The sequence below is a fragment of the Callospermophilus lateralis genome, chromosome 3 (genome assembly GCF_048772815.1).
Source record: "Callospermophilus lateralis isolate mCalLat2 chromosome 3, mCalLat2.hap1, whole genome shotgun sequence".
NCBI classification, from domain to species: domain Eukaryota; kingdom Metazoa; phylum Chordata; class Mammalia; order Rodentia; family Sciuridae; genus Callospermophilus; species Callospermophilus lateralis.
In genome coordinates, this window is record NC_135307.1 from 66641130 (window position 1) to 66668912 (window position 27783).

At 38.1% G+C, this 27783-nt stretch overlaps 1 protein-coding gene across 1 annotated transcript; it reads right to left on the bottom strand.

The window, feature by feature from the left end:
• Nucleotides 1–1140: 1140 nt before the first annotated feature.
• On the bottom strand, nucleotides 1141–27783 carry Ppp1r36 (protein phosphatase 1 regulatory subunit 36). Its single transcript, XM_076848326.2, has 11 exons — nucleotides 27430–27783; nucleotides 26764–26828; nucleotides 20520–20606; nucleotides 19581–19678; nucleotides 19417–19483; nucleotides 16986–17084; nucleotides 11811–11945; nucleotides 2667–2709; nucleotides 2171–2349; nucleotides 1894–2085; nucleotides 1141–1401 (listed from the first exon to the last, which is right to left on the bottom strand). The coding sequence occupies exons 1-11, from the start codon at nucleotides 27745–27747 to the stop codon at nucleotides 1254–1256; spliced, it is 1431 nt and encodes a 476-aa protein (XP_076704441.1). The 5' UTR covers nucleotides 27748–27783; the 3' UTR covers nucleotides 1141–1253.

The window sequence follows — 27783 nt, forward strand, 5'->3', positions numbered from 1 at the left end:
CTACTTTTCTTTCTTTGTATGGAGATTAGCTGAGATCAGAATGCCACATGTTAAGTCCTAAACAGGAATGGTTTGTATCTATGATGGAATTGAAGCCCAAAATAAATGCAAAGACAGAAATGTTGACACAGATAGGCATCAGAAGCAGAACCAGGGAGTAGGTGGCCTTAAAACGATGGCCAAACTAGAAGACAGTTCTGCAGCCACTGATAAAAGCTTAAGCAATAGAATAGCTTCATCTTTCCTAAGTGCTTACTACCCTCACCAACCCCACAGCTTACCTCCACTAAACAAGGCCTGGCCACTGGGTTTTCGGGTCTGAGCCCTGGTATCTTCCACCCATAGCTGCCTGTTCAGGCTCCATACAACTTCAAGAGCCATCTCCATATCCATCCCTCCATCCCCAACTTGAAAACCTCTCTCCTTTAAGCTGAGTAACACTGTTTCTCTTTATATCTGACTTCTAGCCTTCTTTTCCTTGCCCTGCTCAGGGAGAAACCTGAATGAAGACTGCATGTCAATCATCTCTACAATACCAGGTGCCACCTAGGTACTGGTTAAACTTTTTTCTTTTTCTTTTTTTTTCTTTTCTTTTTTCTTTTTTCTTTTTTTTTTTTTTTTTTTGGTGCATGTATGGGATAGTACTCAGGGGCACTTTACCTCTAAACTACATCCCCAGCCCTTTTGATTTTTATTTTGAGGCAGGGTCTTGCTAAGTTTCCCAGGCTAGCCTTGAACTGAACTTGTAATCCTCCTGCCTCAGCCTCCAGAGTTGCTGGGATTAGAGGGGGTGCTCCATCATGCCTGGCTTAGTGTTAAATTTTTAATTTGCCTTTTTTGTTTCTGAAATTTTATTTACACACATACCAAAGATGCTTTTTCATAAGGCAAAATTGGATTTAGAAATGAATGCTTCTTCACCAGTCAACTAAAATACTAGCTAAGTGGCCTAATACTCTTGAAGAGTCACACTGAAGTAGAGGAAGCAAGAAAGTAACAAAATAAACTAATAAAAATAAGAAAATGAGCTTTCAAGAGATTTCTGGAATTATTTAATAGTCTACTGAACTTTTAACAAAATAACTTGAACAAACAAAATTAACTTGAATAACTTAAAAAGTTTAATAATAATAACACACATATTGATCCTATATCAAGCAGTTAAGTTGAAGTAGTTTACCTCAAGTGCTGGACTTGATTACAGAAGTGGAATATACCAGATTATTTAGGGCATATTTAAGAAGACAATGTTTTCATGACTCCAGTGCATCCTGAATCTGGATGTTATTTCTCTCTACCAGGGACGGAAGTCTTTTAGATGATTTTGCATTTTCTTTTGGTTCAAGGGGGAGAAGGGTATGAGGGTTGAACAGACATCGTGGCTCCCCCAAAATGCCAACTCTGTAAAAAGAATTGTTGGTATAGCTGAGGTAGTATACTAAAACTAAGTCAGACAGACAGACAGACACACACACACACACACACACACACACACACACACTTTTTTGAAAGTTGTCTCTATTTCATGAATAACCACTGTAGTCTGACATATGAATCCAAAACTCAATCCACAGCAAGATTTTGTATTGACCCTTCCTAAATTTCCCAAAGATGATCCTTACAATGCATAACCATCAGCCTTAAAGAATCTGTACTTACTTCTCCAAATTACAACTATTTGGAGTCTAGCACAACTTTCTAATGATTTTTTTCTAATCTCAATGCATCTAACTAGAATTAATCTGGACAGGAAACAGATAGCCAGGAGCAGGGGATTCATGGAAACACAGATGCCTTGTCTTTATTCAATTCTCTGCAGAGGCATGGTGCTGAGCCCCTGCCCCTTCCAGGTCCAACCCTGAGGCTGTCCGGCCTCCCTCCTGAGTCACTTACACTGACATGGGCACAGAGTCCAGACTTTGCATGTGTTTTTGTACCCGGCCTGGGAGTTTGATGCCTACTAGATGATACTTTTTCTCAACGATATTCTGAGCTTTTTCTCTGAGAGATGGCAGCAGAGTAGACAGGACTGGAGAACGCATGTTAACGGCTTTTTTAATGGCTGGGCGTTTTGCCATCATTCGCCTGTGGGAGAAGAAAGATGCCATTTAGATCACCTTATCCAGCTGTCTAGATACAGCCTCAAGTTTACAAAAGACAGAGATCAAACCTGAATTGTACAAAAGTCATGCGTTTCTTCTCCCCTCCTGATTCTTCATCCTCCCGTTTCCTTCGAGGAATGTTGAACATATTGGAGCGGAAGAGCCTTCCTATTTCTTCCTCGATCTCTGTCAAGTGTTGACGTTGGAAGACAATCCATGCTACATATGTACAGAAAGTGAATAAGGACTATGACAAAAAACAGACAAGAATCACGATTTTCAGAAATCATAAGAAAAACTCTCAACTGTTCATATAACATTGCAAAGTAGCTACAAACCCAAATGACCCAATTTCTCAATATCCTTGAAAAGCCAAGAAAAATTGGACATGTACTCACCTTCATGGGAGGAAATTCAGACCAAAATCCTAAGGTGTACTATGTGGCTTGTTAGCATGTTTTTTAGAAAGCATATTCACCAAAGTAAGTGCCTAAGAAATGACTATTCATCATTGCTATGCACTATGTATCACAGCACAAAGAAAATCCCTAAAATGTGACTTACCTCGAAGAATTTCCAGTCTTTTTGTGTGTCTGACATTTTCTCCCTGCAACATAGCACATTATAACAATAGGCTGACAGGGAAGTTTAGTCTTTAATATTCTAGCTCTTATCTTTCCCAAAATGTAGGCTCATGACCTGTGGCTCCGAGACAATTAGCTACATGAATGCTAGCAAAAGGCAAAGAGAATACAAATGCCTTCTATTCAACTTCCTAAGTGACCCAGGTCAAAACCTCTGGAGTGTTTGGGCAAAAATTAACCAAAATCATCAGGCACGGTGGTGCATGCCTTCAATACCAGTAGCTCCGGAGGCTGAGGCAAGAAGATTGCAAGTTCAAACCCAGCCTCAGAAACTCAGCAAGGCCCTAAGCAACTTAGCAAAACCCTGTCTCAAAATTTAAAAAAATAAAAAAGAGTTGGGAATGTAATTCAGTGGTAAAGTGCCCTTGGGTTCAATCCCCAATACCCCAAAGGAAAAAAAAAAGCCAACATAAATTCAGAATAAACAAGCCAATGAGAAATTGTATATTTTCAAATGCTTCTGGTGATGTGAGTGTTGGGGACATGAGGAGAGTGGGAAGGTAATAAACAGGTTATGTGAAGTGATAAATAGATGTGGTTGCACAGAACTAGAGGGTAAGTATAGAATGAAGAAAAACAATGGTTTTGGCTGTTGGATGCAAAAAAGAAACAGAAACAAAATTAATAAAATCAACACCACACGATCAACAGACTAAGAACTATATTGTGCTCCTCCTTCTGAGTAACATCCGACATTAAGGAGCCTGGAGCTTTTTCTCTCTTGCTAAACCACACACCCAGACCTGAGCCTTAGCTCTTAAAGGCAGATATTTGCCCAGCAGTCCTTGCAACACAAATTCATTGTTAAGGCTATTGTACTGGGATGAGCAGGCTTAGTAAACCTGACCTTGCATCTTACACAGGTTGTTTTGATTTTGACTTTCAGCTTTAGGGAAGCAGGCATGTCCTGAAGAGTTCTTGAGAGTTGACTGTGGGGGCTGTGTACCTGCAGTCACTCCACCAGTCATGGAGAAGGAGGTCAGACCCAGGGTGCTCCAAGGTTGAAGCTGGTTTCACTTCTGCTTTTCCTTGTGCCTTCCTTGGATTAACTGTGATTCCTAGAATTCTAGTATTGGTCCTGGGACCAGGCTCTCCAGAACCATCCTGGAAAGTCTAGGGAAGATAATCCCCAATCCTCAGGACCTCCATCCTTCTTCCAGGGACTTTGGTTTTTACTGGCCCAAAGCGGCCTTCCACTGGGGCATGAGCCCAAAGAGCTGGCTCATCTTTTACAGCTCTTGTCCTACCTGCTTCTTTGTATACTGGATTCCTCATGTACAAGTCTTCAACACAAAATTAAGGCAACAATAATTAAATTAAGTGCAGACTATGGGCCAGATACCATGCTGAAACCTTTATACTGACTACCATATTTAGTCTTCATAATACCCATATGAAGTAGTCAGCACTATTATTCCCACTTACAACTAAAAAAACCAAAGTTGAGACTAAAAACCAAATATATATGTTTAAGTAGGGACAGATCTTGGGCTAAAATTCATGTCTGTAAGATATACACATCTGTCCTCATAACCAGAATGCTTGGGAAATGACTTTTTCTTTAGAATAGTTTGCAGATAAAAATATTGAACAACAGAGTCCAGCAGAAACTTCTTAGGGAAAGAAAGCTTCCATGTTTCTTTGGTTTATTCAGGCCTCACTGAAGAATTTCTGCCCTTTCATACCTCTACCAGATTGAAACTAGAGCCCATGCAGACCTGCCAAGCTGAAGCAGAAAACCAAACAAACTGTTTTTGGAATAATGAGTCAGCTTATGTTCTGGGAGAAAGTTTAGAGAGACAGCATCTTGGCAAGGTTTTGAAATTAGAGAGTGACGTCCATGAAACACACATTCTCCCACTCTTTCTCTCTCTCATTTTTTAGTTTAGAAGGAAAGGTAACATGAACGTCCTTCACTTTCCTTCAAATTGATTTAAATACCTGAATTCTTATCTCTCTTAAAACCTAAAGCAAACTGATGTGGCCCATACCAGGGAAATGAAGAATGGAAGACTGGGTCTTGCCATTCTGATTTATCTCTGTGAAGGAAACTGAAATGAGTCCAGGAAATGGATGTGTGACAGGGGCACTGTTTGGGATCTCACAGTTCAACCTCTGTAAATTCATCTGTTGCTGGTGAACTGTGGATCATTTTCTCTTTTTTGTATTTTATAATTTCTATATTAAGTACATAAAACCTAAAATCATTTAGAAATTTTTTGATTAATAGAATGTAAGACACCCCCTCCTCTGCCAAAATCACCTGCAAAATTGAACAAGGTTTGTAATACCACAATCCAATAGTAACATAAGGTAAGCCATAAATATAATTTTAAAATTTCTAGCAGCCATGGTAAAACAAACAAACAAACAGGTGGAGCTGAGGGTATAGCTCACTTGCTTAGCAAGCACAAAGCCCTAGGTTTGATCCCCAGCACTGCAAAATAAAAAAAAATAAATAAAATAAAATGGTGATGTTAATTTTAACAATATATTTATTTTATCCAAATTCCTGGAATATCATTTCAATATATACTCAATATTTTAAATTGATAAGGTATTTTATTTACCTTAAAGCTTTTTGTACATATTTTATATACTGCATATATTTCACATTTATAGCATCTCTCAATTTGAAGCTACATTTCAAATGCTCAGTAGCCACATGTGGCAAGTGGCTACCAAGCTGGTCTGCAAGAGCACTGTATAATCCACCTTTGAGGGCACAATCCAAAGGAAAGAAGGGAAAGGTGACCTGATAGTAAAACCAGAGATTTTTTTTTTTTTTTGCAATGGCCTATTAAGATTCTTTCTTATTCCTTGTTGCTACTTTAGATTGTTAGCTCTAAATCAAAATGAAGAAAGTATATTATTAGTTATTGTGAAAGGATATAAAGCCTAGAGCCAAAGTTTGAACCTAGGCTCTAGGCTGGGGAAAAGAAAAAAATTGTGTTTTCCCATTTGCCCACTATGACTTTAGGTGAAATCAAGTGTGTTAGTAAGTTTCCATCACCATAACAAAATTCCCAAGAGAGTTAACTTATAAGAGAAAAGGTGCATGGGGCTGGGATTGTGGCTCAGCGGTAGAGCACTCGTCTAGTGTGCGCAGGACCCGGGTTCGATTCTCAGCACCACATAAAAATAAAGTCATTGTGTTATTTCTACCAAAAAAAAAGTTTTCTTTCTCTCTCTCTCTCTCTCTCTAGAGAGAGAAAGGTTCAGTTAGAAAAGGTTCACTTTGGTCCACAGTGTTGGAGGCTTCAGTCCATCATCAGCTGGCCTATTGCTTTGGGTCTGCAGCAAGGTAGCACATCAAGGCCAAAGCACATATTGTAGCAAAATCACTCACTCACCTCATGAACCAGAGAGCAGAGGAAGAAGGGACCAGGGCCCCACAATCCCTTTCAAGGGCACAACCATAATGACCTAAGGATTTCTCATTAAGCTCCGCCTCTTCAAGCCTCTGCCACTTCCTATCCTGGGGACCAAGCCTTAAACTCATGAGTCTTTGAGAGACATTCAAGATCTAAACTAAATGAATGTCAAATTCTGCCCTATACAAGGAAAAAGAAGTTTCAAAGATGTGTTGGTGGAGAGGGGAAAGAGTCCTTAATGCATTTGACTGAACTGGGAGGCAGGTTTAAGAGTGATTTAGAGCTGTGTGTTGTGGCATGCATCTGTCGTCCCAGGCAGGAGGATAATTTGAGCCCAGGAATTTAAGACCAGTTTGGGCAATATAGTCACACCCACCACCCAAAAATTTTTTTAAAAGATGATGTTTTAAAAGAGCCTACTTTTCTCTCTATCTCTACCTCTACCACCAGCCTCTTTGGTCCACCATGAGGTGACAGCCACACTGAGAGTGTAGGAAGAAGGTTCATATCCTAGGATGGGGGTGAGGATGAAGCCTGTACTAGCTACAACCAAAGAACAGATCTAAGTCTATAGTTTACACCAAAAAGGAGGCTTTTGCATGTATCTCCAACACACAGATAAATTTTACTGAACACATTCTTCAAAATTTTGCTGATTTATGTGATACTGGATTTTCACAGATGTGTTTAGTATAGAGAAGCTTCTTCTCCTACTTCTCAAGCGACATGAAAGTACTAGATTAATAGCCCCAAATTAATTGTTCTACTGTAATCTTCACTTTAACCCCAGAGATAAATGGCTTGAGGTATTCTAGTCCAATATTAGCCATGTACATGTTAGAGGGAAAAACCAGAAAATCCACGTGAAAATATTAGCTTATTCAAGTTAAAGTGAAATAAAGATATGTTAAAATCAGCTAATTCTTATAACTGACAAAAATCACTGTCCTCATTTTCTACATAAAACCCACCAATGCCAGGCACGGTGGCACAGGCCTATAATACCAGTGGCTCAGGAAGCTGAGGCAGGAGGATTGTGAGTTCAAAGCCAGCCTCAGCAACTTAGCAAGGTCCTAAGCAACTCAGTGAGACTCTGTCTCTAAATAAAATGTTAAAAAAGGGGGCGGGGCTAGGGATGTGGTCTAGAAGTTAAGTACCCCTGATTTCAATCCCCAGTGCAAAAAAAAAAAAAAAAGCCCACCCAAAGAATACTATAAATCCCTGAATCAAGGATATAATCAACATCCATGGCCATTAACAACTCACTGGCAGAACTATCCTGCAATCTGCTTTCCTCTAAGTCCTTTGTTCCATACATGTCAGTCCTTTGACATATATGGAATTTGATACATAAATGGTGCATGGTGAGCTCTAAGCCTGTTCTTCTCCAAACTGCCATCCAATGGGCAGAAGAAAAGCAAGTGATGCTGCAGACGGTGGAAAAGGGACCAGGACCTTGTGCTAACCAGAGGCAATCACCTACTTTCAAACATCATAGTTTCTAAAAATTGTATTGTAAGAAGGAAAAAGGAGGAGGGGGAAAGGGGAAATATTGGAGGACAATAGTGACCAAATTATATTGTTATATCATGTGCATATACAAATATGTAACAATGAGCCCACTATTGTATATAATTTTACTGCACTAAAAAAAAAAAAAAAAAAAAAAAACATGGAAAAGATTGTAGCTGGGAGCAGTGGCACATACTTGTCATCCTAGGTATTCAGAGGCTGAGGCAGGAAGATCCCAAGTTCGAGGCCAATCTGGTCATCTTAGCAAGACCCTATCTTAAAATAAAAAGGGCTGAAGATATGATTCAGTGGTAGAACACTTGACTAGCATGTGCAAGGTCTTGTCTTTTGCAATCAAACCCACATTTGTTCTACTTTAGTCCCAAGCATTTGAATGCAGCTAAAGATTCTCCAGATGCTCAATGGTTTCTAGATTTGAATTAGCAGTACTTGATTTTCCAATGTTCCACTTATCTTTTTCTAAAATATAGGGGGAATTCAATAGTGTATTCAAATGGCCCAACAAATTAACACAACTGTCTAAATTGAACAATTAGCTGACAAACAACACTATGGTATAATTGCTTGAAAGGCTGAGCAAAGCAAAATTCTTATGAAAACACAAGAGTGCGTGTGGTACTGAAAGGATGCTGTAACGCAGTGGCTTTCAGACTCTTTAAATTGTAACTCACAGCAAGAAACATACTTAATATTGAGTCCCTAGAATACACACATTGACTGCTATGGTGTGAATCTGGTTTGTCCTTGCTGAAATACAAGCTGAGGCTTACTTACCCAAGGTGTCAGTATTGAAAGGGAGTGGGACCTTTAAGAGGTGAGTCTTAGTGGAAGATGGCAGAGTCACCACTGCCCTCTACAAGGGATTGATGCTGGTATTATGGAGAGTTGGGTTGGGTCTCATAGAAGTGGATTAGTTTCATAGCAGATTGTTAAAGAGAGAGCCTGGCCAGGCACAGTGGCACATGGGTGTAATCCCTGGGACTTGGGAGGCTAAGTCCAGAGGATCACAAGTTTGCGACCAGTCTTGGCAAATTGGCAAGATTCTGTCTCAAAAAATAGAAAGGGCTGAGATGTGATTCAGTAGCAGAACACCCTGGGTTCAATCTCTAGTATTAGTGGGGGGGGGGAAGCAAGCCTGCTTTCTCCCTGATTTCTTGCTTCCTTTCCCACCATATGATTTATCTTGTACACTGTGTCCCGACACCTGACTTCTCTGTCTTCTCTATCTTCACTCTCTCTCCACTTCCCACCTTTGATGCTATCTGCCATGAGGTCCTTACCAAAAGTGAAGCTTGGTACTATGCTCTTGGACACCAGTTCTATGAGCTCATTAAACATCTATTGTTTAGAAATAATAGAGAACCCAGCCTCAAGTATTTTGTTAAAGCAACTCAAAACATACTAAGACATAGACACAAAAGTATCCTGAAAAAAAAAATACATATCTTTATTTCATATGATATACTTGATTTTTTTTAAAAAAATTTTTAGTTGTCAGTGGATTTTTACTTTATTTATTTATTTATTTATTTATTTATTTATATGTGGTGCTAAGGATTGAACCCAGGGCCTTACACATGCCAGGCAAGTGGTCTACCACTGAGCTACAACTCCAGCCCCAGATATACTTATTTTTTTTTTCAGTTGTTTATTAAAGTATCCCTGGACTATGGATTTCTATTTATTACTTTCACACCAGATATACTTATTTTTTAAAACTATTTTATTTTCTTCACAACTACATTGATTTCAAGATCTACCAATACGCTATGACTTGTAATTTTAAAAACAAATTGGTTTAGGAGCATTACCATAAGAAAAAGTAGGCTGTGGATAGCCGAATGTGTAAGGACTATCTATACTTTTAAAAGATACAGAAAGAAATAATGACTGCAAGCTAGATATGTTGGTCCATGCCTATAATCCCATCTACTTGGAAGGCTGAGGCAAGAGGATCAAAAGTTCAAAGTCAGACAGGGAAACTTAGTAAGACACTATATCAAAAAATAAAAAGGGCTGGGGATGTAGCTCAAAGATAGAGTAGCCCTGACTCAATTCCCAGTACTGGGGGGAAAAATCAATAGGAATTTACCAAATTGGGTTAAAATGTTAGAAAAATTCAAAATTTAACCAGACATGTTACTGTGGAGAAAAAAATAGATATTATTAGAAAGTTTGATATTAGTTAAAAAAAAAAAAGCTTATATTCATAGTTCATCTGATATGTTGTAACAGATTTCAAATGGAGCAAAGTCACATTTCTTTAAAATGCTAATTTTAAAAAATTAAAAAGAAAGGTAATAAATTTAACCCAGGAACAGCAAGAACTTGTATGACTATCAAATATCAGAAAAAATGTGGACATGTTTGAATAATAAAAAACATTTTTCTAATGTTTAAACATATAAATATTCAAAAGAAAGCAACAAACTAAAAAATACAAATGGTCAATCCTTGGTATAGGATGTAAATAAAGAAATTAAAAAATTTTCCAATTCCCCCTTGGTAAATGGTTGAAACTAAATGAGTAGACAGTGAATAATTTTAAAAAGAAAAAGAGCGGAGACTCTAAAAGCCTGAAAAATATTCATTATGTAAAACATCTTTAAGCTTTTAATACACCTTTAAACTATCAAAAATATTAAAATAATAAAACCCAACACAACCAAATATGCTTATTGCTGAGGGCAATACAAAATGTTTTAATTTTTTTGAAATCACTTTTCCCAGCCTCCCATGCAGGAGGTCTGTGGAGAGCTCTGGATTCTTTTCAGTTGGTTGGTCTTGGTTGGTTGTTTGGAGATGGGGTCTCCCTATGTTGTCCAGACTGGCCTCAAACTCCTGGGCTCCAGTGATCTTCCTGCCTCAGCCTCCCAAATGCTGGGACTATCGGCACATACCACTACCTCTGAGATGAACCTTTTTGGAGCACAATCTGGCAATATGTTATGAAGAGCTTTTTAACAATTGTTTGTGCCCTATAGGTAAATACATTCTGGGTAATAAGCCATAAGGAAATAGTCCACATGAACAAAGTAATTTATGTAAAGCAATACAAACTACAATAAAACAGAAAAACTGAAACCATGTAAATGTTTACAAAAGGGATGGTTAAGCAATGGGTATACTATACAACAGGATAACTACAGCTGCTATGGAAAATGATAAGTGAAATTATGTATGCAGAATAAGAGAGGAGAGCACTCAGGAAATGTAGAACACAAAAAAATTCATAGGAACAACTGGGTAAGTATGTTCATGGACAAAGATATCTTTGAAAACATGGGGGATTTAGAGAGAGGTATATGATGTATTGTGTTCTTTTCCTATTGAGGTTTTTTTTTTTTTTTTTTTTTTTTTTTTAAGTTCTGGCTATGGCCATGGGATGGCTCTTGGGCTTGTCATGAAACTGTTCAGGGGAAGATTTGGAGTTAAGGATCAAAGTTTTTCTTCCTGTGATCTCCAACTTTCTGGTGATGAGACCCCTTTTTAAATTTCAATTACAATTATGCAGACATTGTCATCCTAAGACAAAAATTGTATTCCCATAGACAGTGTTATTTTATAACCCCCACCTCAGCAGCTCTTCCTGGCAGTTGCAAAACAAGCAGACATTCCACCCCCCACCAACATTGTTCTATCACTCGGTATATACTAGAGGCCACCAGTAGCCCTGCCTAGCATAGGAATCCCTCCTGGTTGAGAGCAAGATTCCACTGAGAAAGCAAGTCATTTAATCACAAACAGGGGAGAATTTTTTAATATCAGCTGAGTCGGGTGTCATGGCACACACCTATAATCTCAGTAACTCTGGAGGCTCAGGCAGAAGCATGGCAAATTTGAGGCCAGCCTTCAGGAATTTAGCGAGACCCTGTCTCAAAATAAAAAACAAAGGGCTGGGGATGCTACTCAGTGGTAAAACATCCTTATGTTCAATTCTGTACCTAAATAAATAGATATTAACTGAGATTCTGGGATGTCTTCCATACTCACTTGGCTCTCTCAAAGCAGACAACCCCCAGTGCTTGGGGAAGATTTTACCTGAGCCCAATTATTCTGGACAACAAAAAGGAAATGCTTTTCCCCTCAGTACCAGAAGTCAAATGCAAGGGTCCTAAGGATGTCATGACCTAATGGCATCTAGAGTGCACACTTACTTTCCACAGCACATGTGATGCTTATCAGGCATGCCCAACCCCAGCACGAGGACACAGTACTTCTGAGCCAAATATTTCTGTGCTGCTTCTAACTTACTTAAAACCAGCTCCATCTCTTTTTTCTCTACAAGGCCCCTAGAGGGAAGAAAAAGACAATATAGATTAATTTGAGTAAATGCCTATTAATTAGCATTTTAAAAGTCTGAATTATAAACTTTTTTGAAAGATATACTAGTGAGTCAACAGACCTGACTTACCAATTCATTTGTTTTATTTGAGCCATGACATAGGAAAATCCTCAAAGTCCCTTAAATCATTATTAATCACTAGAATCAGCAACTCAAAGTTTATGGTCAATTTTCACTTGTTTATAGATAGATTCTTTTTGCTATCTATGGAGCCTCAATTTTATATACAGCTAGTCCTAATATCTATAGAACAGCTCAACTAACAAGTGACCCATAACTGGTTGCTGAGGCAGCTGGCAGCTTTTCTTTCTACTGTGTTCTCAAAGCTGCTGTAGAGACTCCCTGCCACCTCAGCTTTCCCAGTTCCTGGTGTTTCTATTAAGCTTGGGGGCTTCAAGTACAGCACTGGGCCACTCTCAGTTCTGAGTTTAGGTGTGTTGCTAAAGAGGCATTTGTGGTCAACTATTCTGGGAACTTGGGTGTCAATTATAATAATATTGCTTCCCTGTGAAAACACAGCCCCAGCTCCAACTGAATTGCAAATGATCTTTGTAAAAGACAGTCTTTTCTTAGGTTGCAACATATCTGAATCCTAATTTTAATTTTTTTTTTTTTGCAGCACAATAGGGAACTATATTCTTGACAATACATTCCAGTGCACTGTTAGTCACTAGATACCAAATGAAATGCACAGTAAACAAAAACAAATTACTATCCCTTCTGAGGTTAACCACTACAATGACTAGATGAAGATATGCTGTGAGGGGAAATGGTGACTTTAAGGATAATATGGCTGTTTTAGAGCACAAAACATTATTACACATGATAAAAGGCTTGGAAATCACTAGAATAAAATGAGTTTCTTGAATAAATTTTGTTTTAATTTTTTAAGAGAGAGAGAATTTTTTAATATTTGTTTTTCAGTTTTTCGGTGGATACAACATCTTTATTTTTATTTTTATGTGGTGCTGAGGATCGAATCCAGCGCCCAGCGTATGCTAGAAGAGCGCAAATTTTATTTTTAATTTATTTAATTAGTTATATATGACAGTAGAATGTACTTTGATACATCATATATAATGGAGTATAATTTCTCATTCTTCTGATTGTACATGATGTAGAATCACACTGGTCATATAGTTATATACAAACATAAGGGTAATAATGCCTGATTTGTTCTATTATCCTTTCTAACCCCATACCTGTTCCTCTCTCTTCACTCCCCTTTACCTAATCTAAAGTAACTATATTCTTCTCTAGCTGCCCCCCATCATGGATTAGTATCCACATATCAGAGAAAGCATTTGGCTCTTTTTTGGGGACTAGCTTATTTTGCTTAGAATTAAGCTCCATCCATTTACCTGCAAATGCCATAATTTCATTCTTCATTAAGGATGAGTAATATTCCATTTTTTAAATCTATTCATCTGTTGAAGGGTATCTGGGTGGTTCCATAGTTTAGCTATTGTGAATTGAGCTGCTATAAACATGATGTGGCTGCATCACTATATAAGCTGATTTTAAGTCCTTTGGGTATAAACCAAGAAGTGGGATAGCTGGGTCAAATGGTGTTCATTCCAAGTTTTCTGAGGAATCTCTGTACTGCTTTTCATAATTTTTGCACCCATCTGCATTCCCACCAGCAATGTATGAATGTATCTTTTCCCAGTAGGCTCCAATTTTAAGTGTCCAAATGCCATGTAACCCAAACACACCCCTCCACATGAGCCCCAATGGCCACATCACAGTGCCTATCTCCCTGCTTCCTGCACCTTCAACCTTCCTTTGTCAAAGCTGCCAGTAGCTAGTAGCCTTCTTTTGCTGTAATCCCAGCAGCTTGGGAAGCTTAGGCAGGAGGATCTCAGGTTCAAAGCTACTCTCAGCAATTTAGCAAGGCTGTGGGCAACCTTGTGAGACCCTGCCTCAAAATAAAAGGCTGGGGATTTGGTTCAGTGGGTAAGTGCCCGTGGGTTCAATCCCTGGTACACAAAAAAAGAAAAAGAAAAATTCTATATCTGAAAAACCATTCCCTATAATGTTTCAGCCTTTTTACTTCATTCTGTAGCATTGCCTTAAACAGTCCTAAACACTAAATTAATAGTTCACCTGAAATAACATTCTTTAAAAATGCCAGGGTGCAGCTTAATGGTAGAGCATTTGACTAGCATGGCCCTGGGTTCCATTCCCAGAACTATTAAAAAAAAAAAAAAGTAAATGACAAGAATGACAAATTTTGCTGAAATTGATGCTTCAGTAAGAGAAAAATCAGCATAATACTATGAAATAAATATCTGAAAAGAATTTCAACTGGAGTGTGGTGGTGTACATCTGTAATCCCAGTACATCTGTAATCCTCAGGAGGCTGAGGCAGGAGGATAGCGAGTTCAAAGCCAGCAAAAGCGAGGCATCAAGCAACTCAGTGAGACCCTTCTCTAAATAAAATATAAAAAAGGGTTGGGGATGTGGCTCAGTGGTTGAGTGCCCCTGAGTTCAATCCCCTATACCAAAAAAAAAAAAAAAAAGATTTAAAGAACCACAGAAATGATCATATTAAACCTATGAGATTTAACCCAGCCATCAAAATATGCAACCTTAACCACTGTAATAAATTACCCTTTAATAGCTAAAGTCAAGTCATTTACTTAATGGAAAGTTATGCCACCATTAAAAAATCATAAAGGAGGTCATAACTTGAAAAATGTTTATGGTACAGTGTATATAAACTCAGGCAAAATTGTGTCTTGTTCAGAGTTATAAATGTTGATTCTGAATGGATGAACTCTGGAAACAGACCCATAGTTGATCAATAGAAGGTGCTGGGTGTGTTAAGCACAAGCTTTTGAGTTAGACCTGGGTTCTAGCCTCATCTCTACTACTTAGGAGGTATGTCATTTCAACAAATTACTTCATCTCTCTGAGCCTTAGTTTTTTCATCTTTAAATGGGGAAGAGCTTTCTTTTTCTGGAATTAGGGCTTTTAACCATCTAGTATTATCTAATGCATCTCCCCCTGCCCTTGGCTACACAATTTACTTTGCTGTATTTTTAATTTTTTTTTAATTTTGTTATATATGACAACCAAAGACATACAATTCATATTACCCATATACAGCACAATTTTTCATATCTCTGGTTGTACACAAAAGTAGAGTCACATCCTTGAGTCTTCATACACGTACTTAGAGTAATGATGACCATCGCATTCCACCGTCTTTCCTACCCCTCTGCCCCCTCCCTTCAACACCCTCCCCTTTTCCCCTTTGCCCTCTCTAGAGTTCATTTAATCTTCCCACCTCCCCACCCAAAATGCGTCTTTGACATCTTTCTCCATTTCTTTCTGCCCTCCTCTCACTGGATGCAAGCTTTCTTTCCAAGTGCGACCACTGGGTTAAGACAAGACACTATCTCGTTTATTTCTGTGCAACACTGTGAATTAGGGACTATTATCCCTATGCTAGTTGGATTGAAATCAATTTTTTTTCTGTGCTGATATCACATTGCAATCTATGTTTAATTCTAAATATAAGTAAATAGACTGACTACTGGAAAGCCTGAAAATGAAAGGTTATAATGCTTTTTTAGAATCAAACCCCAGAATCGATCATTTTAAGGCCTACTTTGCTTTTGGTCATTTCTGTAATTGATTCCTTCTAAGAAACAGTCTTACACCTCCATGTTCTAAAGAGTTTTCATGCATTTTAAAAATAACTAAGGAATTTTTCTTCTCTGTTACCTGTTAATTAAGATATAAAACAAATTTCTTTGCTAGATTAGCAATAAGCCTCAAAATTAGAAAAGACCACACAAAATAAGCCAAAATACCACCAAAGTCTAATAAGTTTCTACTTGGGAATAGTAAGAACCCTTGTATCTTCGAAGCTCACACTGGCTTTAGCCCTTTTGCTCGCTACCATAGAAACACTGCATGCTCTGGCTGTCTTACTGTGAAAGGTTGCCCTGAAACAACACCAGCATTGCACATTATGATAGCTTTACGGTAGCAGCAGTGTTTGAATATTTATTTGGTCCTTTACAAAACTGCTATCCAGAAACTATTTCTCTATCCATAAAATGTTTTTCAAACTGCTTGATTATATACAGGAGTTTTGCATTTCAAAATACTCTGTAGCAAGTTAATGGCTCTATTCAACATTCCTAACAGCTAAGTCACTGGGTTGGTTCCACATGTACGAGGAGGGCAGCTGGGCACTTGGAAAGTTCCATGCTTGTGAAAGGTCATGGCCAAGTCTGCAAGGCATTGTTCTGCTGTGGACTCCAAGTTCCCAGAGCTTGCCCCTGGGTGTATATCTCTAAGCCACCTCTGTGTAAAGCAATTAAGTTCTTTACAAGTAGCCTAAGAAAGTTTGGGGTATTTTCCTGTGATGACATTTTGGCCAATTCTGTTATTTAAAAAAAAAAAAAAAAAAAATCTTAGCTTTTTTATTAGATGCTTACAAACCCTTTAGCAAGAACTTTTGTTAGCATAGAAAGCATAACAAAATAAATCTATTTCTGCACTACTGGATATGGTAGCTACTAACTACATGTGGCTGTTGAGCATTTAATGTGGCTAGTTTCAATTGAGATATATTATAAGTATAAAAGACACCAGGCTTCAAAGAGTTATTTCATAAAAAAGTAAAATTAATCACTTCCTAGTATTGACTACTTGTTATAATAATATTTTCCAGTCATAGGTTTAAATAACTGTTAAAACTAATTTAACCTGCATCTTTTTAAAATATGGTTACTAAAATTTTTTAAATTACTAATGTGGCTTTCTTTAAATCTCATTATTGGGTACTGTTATTCTTTATTAGTTGGAATATTTTGTTGTATGGAATACCCATTATTCAATGAGCTTTAAAAACAGGAAAACTTCTCCCATGTACACCCAAAAGATTTTTAGAATTCCATTATCTCTTCACCTTAGGTAAAAGTTACTTTTAAACTGGCTGTGATAAAAAGCACTTATAGAACTTACTTACACCATATAGCTTTGGGGCTTCTTTTCTAGCGAGTTTTTTTCCAAATAATGAGATAAATAGTACAATAATGCCATGAGGAAATTGTCAAGATTCTTATTTCTATGAAGAAATTTAGAAAACAGAAAGAAAGAAATCAACACTAATCTATTCAAATATGAGGTTTTTCATAAAAAATATGGGCATAGGACATGAGTAGAAATACATGTTATCATGCCTATCACACAACTAATTTACTTACCATTTAAGATTCTATCTATTACACTACTGAAAGTTAAGAAATTCACTTTTTGTAAAAAAAAAAAAAAAAAAAAAAAGATTTATTTTTGGAAAGTCAGACACTAAATTCTTTTTGTTTCTTTTGTACTGGGAATTGAACCCAGGGATGCTCTTCCATTCAGCTACATTCCCAGCCCTTTTTTATTTTTTATTTTGAGACAGGTCTCACTAATTTGCTGACACTGGTCTCAAACTTGCAATCCTCCTGCCTCCGCCTCCCAAGTCCCTGGGTTACAGGCTCCATTGTGCCTGACTACTAAATTCTTACAGTTGTGCTTATTAATTAAATTTTTAAGAAGTTCTTACTATACAAGTTATATATATATCCATTGTTTAAAAAATGTACAGAAATTGGGGCTGGGGCTGTAGCTCAGTGACAGAGAGCCTGCCTCGCACGTGTGAGGCACTGGGTTCGATCCTCAGCACCACATAAAAATAAATAAAGATATTGTGTCCAACTACAACTAAAATATTTTTTATTATTGTTCAAAACATTACAATGCTCTTGACATATCATATTTCACACATTTGATTGAAGTGGGGAACTAAAATATTTTTTTAAACGTACAGAAATGTATAAAGTAAAATATTCTCTCTTCTATCCTACTCCCTGGTGGTGGCCACTATTAAGTCTTTGGAATGAATTCTTCCTAAACCTTCTAAAGCATAGTTGTTTACATATAACATCCTCCCCCACCAACATTAATACATATGTATAAATATATGCCTTAAAGTATTTTTTTATAGACATGATTTATTGCCACTTGCTTTTGTCACTTACATGTGTAGTGTGGACCTCTTTCTATGATGCTATGTATAGATGTCCCTTATTCTTTTAAACAGTTGAATATTCTCTCTTAAATTACTTAACTAGTCTTCTGTTGAAGGATATTGATGTCTTTTTAAAATATTATAGACAGAAGTGAAATTGTTAGAACACAGTACACAAGCACATTAAATTTTCATGTTTTGCTCTCCAAAAAGAATGCACTGATTTACAATGCTATCTCATTTTTCAATTAGAAGTTATTGTTTTCTTTATATTTTTATCAGACTTTTACTGCCTTCTTTCTAGCCCCTAAAGGACATTCTTACTCTGACATGCTTTCTTTTAACTGCACCTGTAGAGCAGGATGAAGGTGACTATTACAGATTTTTTTGTCAAGATATTAATAACTACTTATCTAACTTTGGGTTTCCCCAGAAAAAGATCCTGAAGCAAAGAACTGAGAGTAAGCAGATAAAGCAGGACATGATCTTAGGAAACATCCTATGGAGAGTGGAAATGAAATAGGAAAAGGAAGGAAGCCAGTGAATGGGGTGTTATCACCGTGAACTAGTATAATTCAGTTCTGCAGGGGCTCTGGGAGGTTGTATAGAAAATATAATGTAGAAAACAACTCTAAGGAATTGTCCTGCTTGCCAAGGTCAGTGCTCGGGCCAAGTGGGCCCCTGAAATGGAGCAAGATCTGAGGGAAGAGTCTCAGGTATTCATCACAAGCAACCTGCACTAGAAATCTGAGGTGATGTAGGAGAAGTGCCTATAGCATTGGGTGCCCAACTCTAATAGACCAGTCATATGTGCAGATGCCAAGAGAAGCCCAGGCACAGACGGCCATAGAAAGGAGACACTATTCTTAATTTTGTAGCTAAGGGAACTGATGCTTAGAAAAATCAAGAAACATTCTACAGGGGCTGGGGATGTGGCTCAAGCGGTAGCACGCTCGCCTGGCATGCGTGTGGCCGGGGTTCGATCCTCAGCACCACATACAAACAAAGATGTTGTGTCCGCCAAAAACTAAAATAAATAAATAAATATTAAAATTTAAAAAAAAAAAAGAAACATTCTACAGTAAATGGGTACATTCTGTGAATAGTATATAAATATAGTGCAGTCTGCATGGAACTCTGGCAACATGCACTCTATACTCCTTGCCCTGGGACTTTGTTGGGGTTTCCTGTGGGCTCCTGTGACTTCTGGATTCCTCTGCCAGACTTTTTGATTTCAGTCTTGTGACTGAGTGATGAGTTGATGGTTTACATAGAACCTGCTTCCTGCTGTTTCTCTAAAAATCAGATCTATCAGCACTTATCAGATGAAATTACTGCAAAGTAAAAGGGAAAAGACTTACAATGTCTTGCAAGCATTACACACCTCATAAACGTTGTAAAAGAACAGATCTTCTGCATCTCAGTATCTTGTAGCAAAAGCAAAGCAACAACTGAAAGGAGAGAAGATGGGTAATTGAAAGAGAGACAAAGTGCTGCCTTAGAGGTTCATACCAGGTAGTGTGTAAGGAGGAGGGAACAGCTACTCACACTTAACATCATCCAGTGTAACGTTGCCCTGCTGACCTCGTTTCTCTAAAGCTTTCGCTGACTTATCCTCTCTTGAAGAGAGCCTTTTATCTGTCAACCTGTTTTGGAACAATAGCATGTAGTAGTGTGTTTTTTTTGTTGTTGTTGTTCATTTATTTTTTGGTACCAGGGATTGAACCCAAGGGCATTTAACCTCTTAGCCATATCCCCAGCCTTTTTTATTTTTTATTTTGAAATAGGGTCTCACTAAGTTGCTAAGGCTGGCCTTCAACTTGCAATCCTCTTACCTCAGCTCTTGAGCCACTGGGATTACAAGTGTGCACCACCATGCCCAGCCCCTAGTGTTTTAAAAGGTTTTCATTGTATCTACTCTATCTTGCAGTGTGTGAATCATTTACTATAAAGTAAGGAGATCCTCAGAGTTATGCATGGGTTTCATTTAATGAAATATCATTTGGGGATGTATTTTATTAAACATTATATTTATTATGCTAGATGTGAAAGGAATACACACTGCCTGATATAAAATGTACACATAGGGCTGGGGATGTGATGCAGTAGGTAGAGTTAGTTGCCCAGCATGTGCAAGGCCCTGTTCAACCCCTAATATCATATGTACACACACACACACACACACACACACACACACACACATATTCCATCCAAAAGAGATCATTTCAATCATCTATTTCTGGATAGTTACAACATTCAGATTAAAAGAAAACTAAAAAATGAAATGTACTAACAGCCAAGTTATCACAGATACATTTATAGGGATGATTTGTAACTCCCACTATAATTCTGAGGTAGTGCCTCATTTTTCCTTTATTGGTACTGCATTTCAGCCTGAGATAATGGAACTTAGAGTTTGTAAAGACTTAAGTGATTCCACTGAGAGGCACCATTGGCAGCACTGGCATGGATGAGAAGTGAAACCACCTTTCTGAAGCGGGGCCATCAATTTCAGCAAAGTGAACGGCTTTGCCTTTCTTTCCTTTCTCCTTTAGTTCTACTGAAGATATAAAACTGTAATAGAAATGAGATGATTAGGAACTTGATGTTTTCCTAGGGAAAAAACTAATCACATCATGATCCTAACTCATACAACCTTAGGATAGCATATATTATGAGCAGAGGCCAAATATTTTTGGGCACAACAGTGTTCAGTTTAAGTATTTATACACAGAATGATTAAAACTTCAGATTTTACATTAGGCTCTCAGCCTCAGCAGTCTCCACAATACTACCATACACAAAAATTTCTATCTAAAAATCCTGTAGTACCTTCTCAAGAAGCAGAAACCTCACTAAGTTTGGAGGGATTTTAAAAATTTATCGAGTACTTGTTATGGGCCAGATGCTTTTAGGAATAATCTTATTTATTTATTTTTGGTACTGGAGATTGAACCCAGTGGCACTTTACCACTGAGCTACATCCCCAGTCCTTTTTATTTTTAATTTTGAGACAAGGTCTTGCTAAGTTGCTTAGGACCTTGTTAAGTTGCTGAGGCTGGCTTTGAACTTGATCCTATTGCCACAGCCTCCCTAGTCGCTGGGATTACAGGCATGTGCCCATGCCAGGCAGCACAATCTCATTTAATCCTCCTAGCAACTCTGTGAGAAAAATAATATTAACACCATTTTTATATCTGGGAAAAACTGAAGCTTAGAAGAGATTAAGTAACTTGATTGACATCACATAATAAATGGCAAAGCCAAGATGGGCACCCAGGTTCTCTAGCCACAGAGCTATGGGCTTAGCCACCAGGCAATCCTGCCCCCAAGAAGTCATCTTGGTAATTTTGAACCCCTCTCAAGAACTTGCCTGTCTCCAGGAAGTTTTCAGAACCCTTTACTTGACTCAGGGTTTCCTTACAGGCAGTATAAGACTTATTAGGCAGTAATGGATCTAACTAACAAGAGACCTCAAAAAACAACAAGTTTATACTGAGGCCCCTGAGACTCTTGTCAGCAATTGCTGACAGTGAACATGAGATGGTATCTGATTACAGCCAACACACGCTCTCAGAATATCAGCAAATGCTAACAGGAAAATAGAAGTCTTTCAAAGATCAGTAGGATATGGTTCCTACCTTAGAGAGAATACATTTTCCACAACTGTGGTGTTTGCTACATACATTGGTTTGGTGACCCAGTGTGGGTTATGAATTGCTTTTCTGCTTGGAAACAATATGGCATTGATAACCCAACCAGTAGCTTTATCTCTGCCCAAAGTTTTATGTGCCTCTGTTAAGCTGAAATGTAGATAGAGTAATGGAAGTACTTTCCCCCAGTTTTAGTCATTCTCTAAAGATGAATATCATATAGATCCTTATTGCCTCCTTATCAAATCTCAGCAAGGAAATATTTTGGAGGAGTACCTCCCCAGCAGCTTTGGCCAACCTCCTAATGTCCTGTTGTATCATATGTCAGCTCCAAAAAGTGAGTACATGATGTCACCTCAAGAGAATGGATTATTTGTATTTTTCCACCTTTCTTTTCCTTTCCTTTTTGAAGACACTGGCACCATGCTGGCCAATGGATGATTTCCACGCTTTTCATTCTTTCTGATGTTCCTCTTATCATTGGTCTCCAAGGATTGGGATCATGGGGGAGGGTGTACTGAGTTATTAGGGTGGGGGAAAGGCAAGAAAAATAAATAAATTTAAGAATACCAACTGTTAACAGTGGCTATTCCAATGAGGGGTGGAGGGCTGGGGCAGAGACGAGATAGTGGTAAAGAAATCTGTCTTCCATGTCTGTATGTTTCTGCATTATTTGAATTGTTTAATAATAAGAAGGTATGTTTATTACCTGTATAATTAAATCTTTCACCCCCCTCTACATGCTTACTGACTCACCTACTGTCCTAATCTCTCTATTCTGTTAGAATTCATCTAGGTCCTACCCCCTCCCTCTAAGATTATCCACCTAATTGGAATCTTGTTCCTCAGTGTTCCCATGGGAGGGGCTTTCTAAAGCAGAAATGCAGCCCATGTACTCAGTAAGGGTTCCTGGACAGGCCTGCCACCTCTGCAGCTTCTACTCCGACCACTGCCCACTCAGATATGTTCAGACTTTAATAAGAAATCAGCACCTATATTTCCACTGAACCCAAACACTAACTCTGGCCATAAAATATACAAAGGTCTATTTTCCTCCACCTTAGTACTGTCCCTAATAGCAGGACACTTAAGGTAACCTAAGTTTGCCAAACTGAGTTACTTAAACTTGAAAGAGCTTCATTATATTCCTTTCTACATCTCCTCAAACTGTCCCAGAATGTATGTGTGTAGGCCATATAATCTCTACTTGGGGTATTTAATTTTTTTTTAATTGGAGTTGTAACTTATAAGTACTAAAGCAAATAAATCCTAAGTATAAAGCGTGATCAAGTTTTTAATATGTATATACCCATGTAACTACCACCAACACATAAAAAAACATTTCCAGTACACGGGCAGGTTCCCTTGTACTGTCCCCCACTATGTGCCAGCTGATAATACCCCTAAAAGTAACTGCTATATTTTTACCTCTATCATGGCAATTCCTTTTGTTTTAAAAGTTTTACACATTTATAACCATTCATTCAACCATTTACTTTTTCGTTGGGGGGCTTTGGTGTTTGGGGGGTATTTATTTATTTTTGGTACTAGGGATTGGGCCCAGGGGCATTTAGCTACTGAGTTGCATCCTCAGCCCTTTTTCATTTTGAGACAGGGTCTAGCTAAGATGCTGAGGCTTGCCTAGAACTGGCTTGAGGCTCCTGCCTCAGCCTCCCAAATCACTGGGATTATAGGTATGTCCCACTGTGCCCAGCAGTATTTACACTTTGTATCTAGCCTTTTGGGGACAATATTATACCATGTGACTTAAATATTATTTTTAATACATTTAATCAACATATAGTAACTGGGGTACAGTGTGATATTTCAATACATTTATATAATATCATGATCAAATCAGGGTAACTGGTGTATCTATCACCTTAAACAATTATTACTTCTTTGTGTTGGGTACAATTATAAACCTCTCTAGCTATTTTAAAATAGACAATTACAACCAATATTTTAAGTCATACCATCTCTAAAACTAGGGGAAATCAAATCAAGTCATATTTTAATAACAATTTGGTAACAAAAGAAACTTTAGCTTGTGAATATGAATATTTTATAAATATGAAAAACTATGAAACTGATTATCTGTAAGTTTATTAGTAGGCTCAAATATGAAATAGTGCTACCTGAATTAGCACTGAAGATTAGTTTGAAATGTACTGCTAACTGGGCTGGGGTTGTAGCTCAGTGGTAGAGTGCTTGCCTAGCATGTGTGAGGCCCTGGGTTCGATCCTCAGCACCACACATAATAATAAATAAATAAAGGTATGATGTCTAACTACAACTAAAAAGAGTAAATATTTTTTTAAAAATACTGCCAATTAACTTCATTTATACAGAAGTTCAGTAAGTATGGTACAATTTTCATTAGAGAAGAGGGCTAAGATGGCCTTTATTTATATTTATTTTATTTTTCATTATTGAAGTTCAAACCCAGGACTTCACATGTGCTAGACAAGCCCTCTACCACTGAGTTACATCTCCTTACAGCCCTTTTGTAATTTACATCTTACAAAAGGGCTGTCCCTATCTATTCTTCATCATGTTCCTTTCTACACCTCCTCAAACTGTCCCAGAATGTATGTGTGTAGGCCACATAATTTTTTAAATTTTGAGACAAGTTCTTGCTAAATTGCTCAGGCTGGCCTCAAATCTGGGATTTTCCTGCCTCAGCCTCCTGAAGCACTATGTCACTACCTAAGATAGTCCCTTAAATATACATGAAGAGGGCTGGGGATGTAGTTCAGTGTAGAGTACCTGCCTAGCATGCTGGGTTTGATCCCCAGCACCTATATATGTCTATATCTACATATAGATACATAGAGATATACATATGGATGAAGAATAGATATGTATATCTGTATGTATCTATATGTAGATGCAGGCATATATAAGAAACTTTAAGACCCACATTCTATTTTGATTCCTGTGACTAGTCTTTCATTTAATACCACAGCTGTCTGTCTCACAGTCACCAAGTATACTGCTTTAGAAGCTGCCAAACAGAATCTTCTATGACATTTCGGAGGGAAAAAAAGCAAAACTAAAATTACTACTTTGGACATAAAAGATTCCTTAATCCTGGAACAAATATATTATATGAAACTTGATTTTGATGCTAATAAAATGTGAAGCCTTTTAATTATTTGTTTGATCTCCATGTCATTATATTTATAATGTAACTATATATACTTAGCAAAGTTCTTCCTGGCCTCCAGCCCCATTTGTCCAACAGCTGAAGAGTCATATCCATGTGAACATGTCATAGCAAACTCAAACACACATTTGTGTCTTTTAATCTGTATTTGAGTGAAGGGCAAGCCTAGCCACTCACTTTCTCCACTCAGACACCTGGGAGTCAATAAAGACACCTACTTCTCCCTCTCCTTTTATATCTAGCCACTTATATTCTATCAATTTTATCCAAACATTCTGTCAATTCCACCTCTTAAATATTTCTTTGTCCTTCACCCTTCTGTTTTTAACTGCATGGAGTTAATTCTGCTACTTACTATAACTATCTCTAATCCTGCAATCAACGGCCTTCTGATTGGTCCCCTACCTCTAGTATTCCTCCACTTGAATCCAGCTGGTTAACTGAACATCTCAATAAACATTTGTTGAGCACCCATTCTATAAAGTTCTGTAGATGGATCCTGGGACATGAAGATGAGTAAGGCATTTTCTGCTGCTGAGGGGCTTACAGTCTAGTAGAGGGAGACAGCTTGTACGTGGAAAGGGCTTTGGCATCAGACTAATTTTGGTTCAAACTCTCAGTTGTGCTACTCAATTTAATCTCACTGACCCACTGTTTCTTCACCAATAAAATGAGAATATTTTAAAAAATTTTTAAAAATATTTATTTTTTAGTTGTAGTTGTTTGGACATAATACCTTTATTTATTTTTATGTGGTGCTGAAGATGGAACCCAGGGCCTCGCATGTGCTAGGTGAGCACTCTACTCAAGTGCTAGGTGAGCCACAACCCCAGCCCCTATAAAATGAGAATATTAATGCTCATTTCACATAGCTATTTATAAGAATTAGAAAAATATGCACTAGATACACAAGTAGTGGCTAGTATTATCAGTTTAGTTATATAGTTTTAGAGTCAGTATTTATTTTTTCCATTGATAGCAGGGAACTTAACCACTGAGCAACATCCCCGGACCTTTTTTGTATTTTAATTAGAGACAGGGTCTCACTGAGTTGCTTAGTGCCTTGTTAAATTGCTGAGGCTGGCTCTGAACTCGAGATCCTCCTACCCAAGCTTCCTGAGCCACTGGGATTACAGATGTGTGCCACCACTCCCAGCTAGATTCAGGATTTTAGATTAGTTTTTCTAATCTAATTATATTTCCTTATAAAATGTACCATCATTGCAGGAGGTGTAATATGATCCCACTCATGTAAAATTATTTCTATAACTTACAAAGGCAATTTTACACAGTATTAAGAATATGGACTCTGGAGCCAAACATGCATACATTAAAATCTTCTTAGTCATTTACGAGCTATGCTATTGGACCAAGTTACTTAATTTTCAAATCACTTAGCCCTTTGAAACCTCAGTTTCTTTATCTGTAAACTGGATAGTAGCTGTTTCAAAGGGTTTGTAGACTGATTAGTAGAAAGGCTGGTTCATGGGAAGCAGCTGGTAAGGGTTAATTAACAGAAAGTGATGTCTGCAAGGCTGTTCAGTAAAATGATAATCTCCAGATAGTTGGACTTCACCATATATTTATTTTATTCTCTATACTTTTTTTTCAATACAAATTGTAAGTTTACATATTTGAAATTGTGGTCAAAAGAATGAGATAGAATTAGGCAATAATTCCAACTAGTAATATAAAATATCCTTTTTGTAGAATAATGCTAAATAATGCTAACTATAAAGGGAACATACTGGTTAAATATTTATTTTTCTAGCAGTAGGGAAGATATATATTCCTGTGTATTTCTTAGCTTCCGGAATCTCTATACTTTTCTACATTGCTTATTGCTTATGTTTTATCGCACATATATGTAATTTTATAAAACTGCTAATAAAGTTTTATTAAAATTTACCTTCTGAATTCAAGAGTTTTGGTTTCATCTTTCCAGTACCACATCCCTAACTGTAATCCTGATTGCTGCAAAATGAAATGATTGAAGCAAAAATAATTAAAAGTTCAATTTTCAATCCACGTTACATAAACCTTTAATAATTCACACGTCTTTTTTTAACTCTAGTCAATAAAGATGTAGAATCTTAAAAGTATATTTTTAACTTATCCTTTTTGATTGCTTTTTGGTTTGGTTTCAGTAGGAAGGGAGGGAGGGAAGAAAGTAGGAAGAGGAAAGAAGGGACGGCTCAGGTAAGGAAAGGGAGGAAGAAAGAAAATTTAAACTGCACATAACTCAAGATTCATCGGACAAAAATATTTGGGACAAAATAAATTGATGCCCAGCATAGCCACAACCTTTGACCTGAGTTGGACACAAAACAGCAGCCTGCTCCAAACCCTTCGCCCTCCGTTCTGAGGCAATCGCCAAAACCCTTTCAGGTAGTGGTAGAGAGCAACCCACCAGCCCTTCCTCGCCCCGGGTCCTGCTTCTCTGCCCCCACCCCCGACGCTCCTCAGCTGTTGGGCTACTTTGCAACCCTTCAGAGGTGGTGAGGCGGGCTTTCACGAGCATCTAAGCATCTGCGAGTGGAGCCAGAATTCAATTCCTACCGACTGCTCAATGTACCTCTCTAGGTCTGTTTTTGTGGGCAAATATGCCGGTATGTTTTTGAGAACTACCGGTCCCGGAGGAAGGCGGCGACCCGCCTGTGGAGGAGGTCACGGAGCGCAGCAAAGGACGAGGGCGTGCGGGTGCCGGTAGGCTGTTGTCCCGGGCACCCGCCGAGCCTGCGACCGTCGCCCGCGGCGCCGATTGCCGATCCGGGAGAGCAGGGCCGCCTTCACCAGCCCCCGGAGAGGGGAGGACACAGGCGGTTTGTACGTCCTGCCGGGAAGGGGCCTGCTTGTCCCACCGCTTCCTCTTAGACTCGGGCAGCCGGTACATGGCTGCACCCTGGCCGCCTCACAGCGTCGCCCAGGA

What these genes read in the sequence shown, in the direction of transcription:
- Ppp1r36 (XM_076848326.2), bottom strand. Translation starts at nt 27,747, where the DNA reads ATGTACCGGCTGCCCGAGTCTAAGAGGAAGCGGTGGGACAAGCAGGCC. An exon ending in AAGCCCCAAAGCTATATGGT is followed by an intron (nt 11,946 to 16,985) that starts GTAAGTAAGTTC and finishes TCTTCCCTCTAG; the next exon opens with GGGCCTTGTAGAGAAAAAAG. An exon ending in ATGACTTTTGTACAATTCAG is followed by an intron (nt 2,086 to 2,170) that starts GTTTGATCTCTG and finishes CTTCTCCCACAG; the next exon opens with GCGAATGATGGCAAAACGCC.